At 42.3% G+C, this 7,841-nt stretch overlaps 1 protein-coding gene across 1 annotated transcript; it reads right to left on the bottom strand.

The window, feature by feature from the left end:
* Positions 1-329: 329 nt before the first annotated feature.
* On the bottom strand, positions 330-7,066 carry LOC135028728 (avidin-like). Its single transcript, XM_063953831.1, has 4 exons — positions 6,926-7,066; positions 6,446-6,647; positions 3,320-3,437; positions 330-475 (listed from the first exon to the last, which is right to left on the bottom strand). The coding sequence occupies exons 1-4, from the start codon at positions 7,049-7,051 to the stop codon at positions 442-444; spliced, it is 480 nt and encodes a 159-aa protein (XP_063809901.1). The 5' UTR covers positions 7,052-7,066; the 3' UTR covers positions 330-441.
* Positions 7,067-7,841: the final 775 nt, after the last annotated feature.

Below are 7,841 nucleotides of genomic sequence, written 5' to 3' on the forward strand. Positions count from 1 at the left end.
TCCCAAAAGCACAATTACTATAGGTTTTTTTTAGTTTTTTTTACCATAGTCAAGAATGATCTATTGTTCTCTTACTGGTTGTCTGCATGTATACCTATATGTATTCAATATATAGGTCACACCCACATGCATGACTGCTTTCATGTAAAAAAAGATTATTGTCTTCATAAACATCATATCAAATCTACACAATGATACAGTCATAATAAAACACTTCTTTTTTTTTTTACAGCTGTCCCTGTATATATCTTAGTTCTTTGCTTATTTATTAAGCCATGAACAATCGTGTTTGTTACAGAGCAGAATAATATATATATATATATATATAATTGTTTCATATTGCATTAGTTTTATTGAATTTTTTTAATATAAATTCCACTGTTTCATAATTCATGCCGTTTATTGTATGGAAACTGGTGGGTAATCCTTTACTGAAGGTGTTTAGGACAATGGGTAAAATCTATCATACCCAACTCTGAAAGGAAAAAAAAGAGATTAGACAGTATTTAAATATTGGTAATTGAAGAATTAAGAAATGTTGCAATTAATCTGCAAAGATAATATTTGTAAATCAAAATACATAACCCCAGAGATTATGTGATCTCTCTGTATGTATGTTACTCTCCATGTTGTAAATACTGTATGTTTTGTCACCAATGAACAGTCCTTACATCTGCATTTCCCATCTATGTTCTCCAGAGACATAATAATAATAATAGTAGCACTGTAAGTAGTAGTAGTAGTAATAATCATAATAATAATAATAATAAATATTGTTATTCATGTGAAATAAAATAAATACCTATCAGCATAAATCTGTCCAAATAATACATGCTTTGCATTGATAAATGTATCCCACCCATGCCATAGTTATGTTGCTTCGTTAGGAAGCGTTGTACCTGTAATAGATAGTAAGAGTTGCCATTTTGTCTTAGTCCGTATTTAGAAATAATAATATTTAAAACAGCGCAAACCTATAAGTTGCTGCCTGTGACACAGAGAATGGAATCCTCACTACACTCCATAAAATACAAATATCAGTTATGTAATTGTCCCACACTGGCGCAGTCACAGGACCATCTCACAGGTCACTTCAGTTTCATACTGTACATAAACTCACATTATAACCATTATAACCATTTGTAAAAGCATGTGACAATATTCAGTGGATAAGGAGATAAACAGTCCTCTGGTCACAACCAAATTACCCTCCCAGATGGATTTAGGGTAGAAGCTCCAAACTCCTGGCATCCTGTGCTCCCTTTGCAGGTAATGGTGCTTCCAAAGTAGTCTCCACAAACAGAAAACAGTAGCTTAACGCATTTTGGAATAACCACATCCTTCTTCTCCTACCCTAAATCCATCTGGGTCATTTGGTTGTGACCAGAGGATTGTTTATCTCCTTATCCACTGAATGTGGTCATATGCTTTTACATCTATCCGGCAGTATTACACTATTTTCCTGTCTTCTGTTTGCCTTTGAGATAAGGAATTGCATCTCTCAATTGTAGTGAATCAGAGGATTTGTGCATAATAAGAGAAGGGATTGCATTTAAAATAGGACTCACAAATAAGGATTAATCAGATTGTGTTCATTTACATACAAAAAAACCTGGCAACTGTATCACATATAATATAACTGCAAATATGCCCACTAGGTTTAATGTATGCCAGGTTTTAATTCTTTAGGCTTTGTGATAGTGTAGGACCTGCATGAAGGTGGGGTACCTTGAAAATCGGTATGCAGGCTTCCGTGCATTGGCCAATTCACCAACTAAACCCCCATCATTTATTTATTGATGTAGTGAGGACAAGTGAGCTTGCTATGGTGAGTGCTGAATTCTCTATTTTGTATATATATATATATATATATATATATACATACCTCAGCATCCACCCCTGTCCTTTACATCCAGTATCAATTAAAAGATGACCAATGAGAACACACACACACACACACACACACACACACACACACACACACACACACACACACACACACACACACACGGTAAGGGGTTAATCCAATTAGGTGCGAGTTGCCAGTTTCCCTGCAAAATCACATTTTGTAATTCAATTAGAAACTCGCATTGAACCAGGCAGAGTGAAGTCGCGTATTTCCGTTTGCACCACACTGAGGGTGAGAGATGGTAGGGAAAATGTTTATTTTATGGTTAAAATGACGGGACCCCACACAGTACACCTTGGACACCTCCCCTCTCCTCCCCCCAATGACTAATTAGGCAATTGGAAGTTTCCAATTAGCTTAATTAGTACAATAATTATGTCATTTGGGGAAGGTAGGGGGGGTTAAAAAAATGGTCTCAATTTACCCCAAAATCAACTATTTTTTTTTTATACATACTACATTTAAATAGAGTATTATTTTTTTAGAAAATTAATTGCTTTTTGTATTTTTTTTTTTACATTTTTAAAGTCACCTCAAAATACCCCAAATGCCTCCTTTTTTGCTACTTCTTTTTTCATATGAAGGTAAACAAAATAAGTTTGTTTTTCATCATTTTTTAAATAAAATCAGCTATTTAACACAGTTTAAATACCTCCAGTACTTTCCTTATGACCACTAACAGCCTAGTGATTCTGCAAATTAAATTGTCATCAATTTGGGGCACAGGAAGGTCACCGCACATTTTCATGCACTTCCCTCACATCACATATGGCTGACAATTTGCAAACCCCTGCTGCCACTACCACAAATAGGCATTTTTTTTATTGCACTGGAGAATTCTCTGGAGCACACATTTATTTCATGAAACAACTTGCAACTCACACCTAATTGGATTGACCCCTAAGGGGTGTATTCAATAGCTGTCCGGTCCTTTCCGGCGGAAAGGACCCGACAGCTCTCTATTCAATGCTGGGCCAAACCCGACAGGTTTGGCCCGTTCACGACCGTCTCAATCCGACTTTTTTTTAAAGTCGGATTGACGTTGTCGTAAACGGGGCTAAAATCTGTCGGGTTTGGCCCCGCATCTGACAATACACGTGAATCAGCGGCTGAAGCTTTCCGACACTTATTGAATATAAACCTACAGATGGGTCCACCGTTATCTTGAGTAGTTTTCTGCAGCTAGGCACAACATGATTTATTAGCATAAACCCTTCATCTATTGTTCTCAACTGCAATACAATACAGAGAACAATACAGCAGGGGATTAAGTCATTACAGCAGGGGATTAAGTCTGACTGGCTAGTCTCAGTTAATCCTATTAACAGTCAAGATAAATGTGGACCCATCTGTATGTGTCAATTAAGTTTCATAGATTGCATTAGAAAACAATAAAATGACTGCACATACCTTGTTTGCGCCCAGTTATCCTGAACATCTTGACTAAGTGACCTCATCAGCCACATAGTATACAAAACTTTGTCTCCTTTATTTATGAAGCACTGACCTGTGAACACTGAAGTAGAAGCTGCAGAGAAATCACTTTGATTAATGATAAAAAGAAGCTGAGTTGTTTAAGACTTAGGGGGGTATTTATAAAAGCATGGAGATAGATAAAGTGCAGATAAATAAACAACAACAACAACTTCTTTATTTATATAGTGTTCTGTCTCTGAAATAACTAGCCAAACTATCAGGTCCTGTCATCCCGTACAGAGTTAGAAGCTGATTGGTTAGGGCTTTAAATCTCTCCACGTTATCTCACCCCGTGCTTTCATAAGTACCCGCCTTAAACAGAATTTTAGGACAAAAATGACATAAAGGACTGGCCCTTAAGGCAGTGGCATAACTACTGCCCCCGCAGTCCTCGCGGTGGCTTGGGGGCGAGGGGCTGCGGGGGCGCCACTGACTTTGCACAGATTGACATGCGGACGAGCGTCCGCATGTCAATCTGCAGTCTCCTTCCCTCAGCTGCTGTAAGGAGGGACACGGAGCGCACAGCGCGCGCCTCTCCTGTGTCCCTCCCTGGCTCTCCCCCGGCCTGTCTAATAAAGGAAGTGCCGTTCGTGAGCTCTGATTGGCTCACGAACCGGCACTTCCTTTATTAGACCGGCAGGAGAGCCAGGAGGGACACTGGAGAGGCGCGCTATGCGCTCCGTGTCCCTCCAACACAAAGGAGCGGGGGGGGGGGGGGGAGCGGGAGCAGGCACTGTGGGGGAATATCTGGCACTGGGGGCATATACCTGGCACTATGGGGGAATATCTGGCACTGGGGGCATATACCTGGCACTGTGGGGGAATTTCTGGCACTGGGGGCGTATACCTGGCACTGTGGGGCAATATCAGGCACTGGGGGCATATACCTGGCACTGGGGGCATATACCTGGCACTGTGGGGGAATATCTGGCACTGGGGGCATATACCTGGCACTGTGGGGGAATATCTGGCACTGGGGGCATATACCTGGCACTGTGGGGGAATATCTGGCACTGGGGGGAGCAGGCACTGAGGGGACATATGTGGCACTGTGGGGGAATATTTGGCACTGGGGGGAGCAGGCACTGAGGGGGCATATGTGGCACTGGGGGGTATATGTGGCACTGGGGGCATGTACCTGGCACTGTGGGGGAATATCTGGCACTGGGGGCATATGTGGCACTGGGAGCATGGCCCTAGCAACAAGCACTACCCCCTAGCAACGAGCATGAAACCCCTGGCAACAAGCATGACACCCAGTGCATGAAACCCCTGGCAACGAGCATGACACCCAGTGCATGAAACCCCTGGCAACGAGCATGACACCCTGAGCATGAAAACCCCTGGCACCGTGCATGAAACCAAGAGCATGAAACCGCTGGCAACGAGCATGACACCCAGTGCATGAAACCCCTGGCAACGAGCATGACACCCTGAGCATGAAAACCCCTGGCACCGTGCATGGAACCAAGAGCATGAAACCCCTGGCAACGAGCAGGTAATTTAAAAGTAATTAGAAGCCTTACTGTAGAACTTAATGTGTAATGGGCATTACGGTGTTTGGCATAATGTATCACGGACATTGCGGTGTGTGTCATGTGTCAGGCATTACGGTGTGTTGTATACTATATCATGGGCATTGTGGTATGTGGTATAATGTCTCAGGATCATTGTGGTGTGTGTCATACTGTGTCACAGACATTGTATGTGCTATAATGTATCAGGGGCATTGCAGTGTGTAGCATAATGTATAACGGGAATAGCGATTCCTATCATAATGTGTCACAGGCATTACGGTGTGTGGCATAATGTGTCGGGGGCATTACAGTGTGTGCATATTGTGTCATGTGCATTATTGTGTGTGGCATAATGGCTAAGGCCATCGCAGTATGTGGAATAATGTATACTGGGCATTACTATAAGGAGGAAAAATGACAAATAATGTAAGGGGCATGAATCAGGATTATTTTTCTTTCCTGTGGTGGCTAACGTCTGGGCGTGCAGGTTGCAAAACTGGGGTATAAGGTAGTCTTTTCCTGCAATGCCATGCCCCTTTACGCGAAGCCACGCCCATTTCAACTAAGCCACACCCCTTTTTGCGGCGCGCACATATTTGTCCCTTTACTAGTGCCAATTATGGGGGGTATGGGGGGGCGCCAAAGGATTTACGCCACTGCCTTAAGGGGTGTTTCAACTGTAACCTTAACCGGTAGAAAGGCCAGGCACACCCTGTTGCAGTTAAGACATATTAGTATACTGTGATTTGCATACTTGCCTACTTTTGAAAAAGCATTTCAGGGAGATGTGAAAGTAACACCTATCAATGCGGACGCGTACTGCTAAATCTGAGAGGTGTGTCATAAAAATGACTTACATCCAAATGTAAATGAGCCCCAAAGTTAGTAAGATATACTTGTTGATGAAGAAAAGACTTATATTTTGCAGAATTTGTTTGTGTATTGTGCTTTACAAGAGGTTCCATATACTGCAAGTGGCCATGAGAAACTTTATTTAAAATGCATGTAGCCATAGGGATCATTGTGTCTTATAACCAATGCAGGGAAATGGCACTGATGTTCCAATTTGAATGTATGTGTCTGTGATTTATTCCCCCCCCCCCTCCCCCAAGAATATGACAGCTGCACAATGGGGTTAAGGTGCAATCGTGGAGATTGCTCTACCATTCAGGGAGTCAGGGAGTTTGCTTCTATTTCAGGGAGTCTCCTAAAGAATGAGGGAGCATAGGCAAGTATGGTGATTTGTCTTCATATTGATAACATGACACTGGTCAGTGGTCATCAAAAGATGTATGAATGTTTTCTGAAATAGAGTACAGGATATGGCTTATACATACAGTATATTAACCCATCTACACAAACCTTTTCCAAACCACCTCTCCCCTTAATATGTGCAAGCTGCATAGTTTATTATAGACACGTATAAAATCTCGCTACGACAGATTTATAATAGCTCTCTGTATACTGCATGAACAGCACTGGCCAACATAACCCAAACTAGAAAACAGGAGAGGGGAAATCAGAGAGCAATCAATGACATTACCTGGAAACTCAAATTTCACAGTGAACCCAAATCCATTTAATTTTTGATATCCGATAAGAGGTGATCCCATGATGGTCATATTGGGGGCAGATACAGCTGACAGATAACTGCCTGAGAACACCCCATTTTCTTTAACGTCAGATATTGTCATAGTAGATCCCTGGTCATTCTTCCACTGACCAGCCAAATTGCACTTTGCAAGCTTTACAGCAAAGAGAGAAACAGGATTACACTTACTATTATACAGGTCTTACAGAACCAGGTCACATTCCACCTGTGTTAGAAATTGGGTGCAGATTAATAACATTTCTTATTTCATGTTATTTCGCGTTATTTAAATTTGGTTTGCTAAATGAATACAAATGTTTTCTGCTTGGTCTCGGGGTCTTACAATGTAAATAATGTACTGCATTAAAGTCAACTAGAGTACAATAATATGAATAAATAAGGAGCCAAATGGATTAAAATCCTGTGTCTTACCGCTGCATCAAGACAAAAAGCTAAGAACAGTAGAATCAATGTAAGCTGTTTCATCATCATCATCATAGGTACTGTAGTTATTACTCCAATGTCCAGGGAAAGTGTATCTGTGATGTGTTTCGACATGCTCTGCAGCTGTATTTATAGAGCTGGGTGAGTCATTCAGTTACTTTCCCTTCTACACAAATATGATATTGTAGGAGGTTGATGGAGTGTGTGTGCCTGCCGCCTTCTAGACGTGTCGGGTACATACTTCACTCACCATGTGCTCCCACCCAGGGCCGTTTCTAGGCGAGATTTAAAAATGCACCCCCCCCCATTCACATAAGAAACAATGCGCCCCCCATAGATATAAAGAGGAAAAGTATGCGTGACCTCGTCAAAATGGGCGTGGCTTTGTTAAGATGGGCGTGGCCTCATCTGATCTCATCATCATGGCCACCACAGGATAAAAAAAAAAAAAAAAGTCCTCATTTTACACATTACAGCAGGCAAGTGTCCCCATTTTACACATTGGGGCAGGCACGTGCCCCCATTTCTCTGACGTCCTAGTGGATGCTGGGAACTCCGTAAGGACCATGGGGAATAGCGGCTCCGCAGGAGACTGGGCACAAAAGTAAAGCTTTAGGACTACCTGGTGTGCACTGGCTCCTCCCCCTATGACCCTCCTCCAAGCCTCAGTTAGATTTTTGTGCCCGGCCGAGAAGGGTGCACACTAGGGGCTCTCCTGAGCTTCTTAGTGAAAGTTTAGTTTTAGGTTTTTTATTTTCAGTGAGACCTGCTGGCAACAGGCTCACTGCATCGAGGGACTAAGGGGAGAAGAAGCGAACTCACCTGCTTGCAGAGTGGATTGGGCTTCTTAGGCTACTGGACACCATTAGCTCCAGAGGGATCGAACACAGGCCCAGCCTCGGAG

Source organism: Pseudophryne corroboree, chromosome 1, assembly GCF_028390025.1.
Source record: "Pseudophryne corroboree isolate aPseCor3 chromosome 1, aPseCor3.hap2, whole genome shotgun sequence".
In the NCBI taxonomy this organism is placed as follows: Eukaryota; Metazoa; Chordata; class Amphibia; order Anura; family Myobatrachidae; genus Pseudophryne; species Pseudophryne corroboree.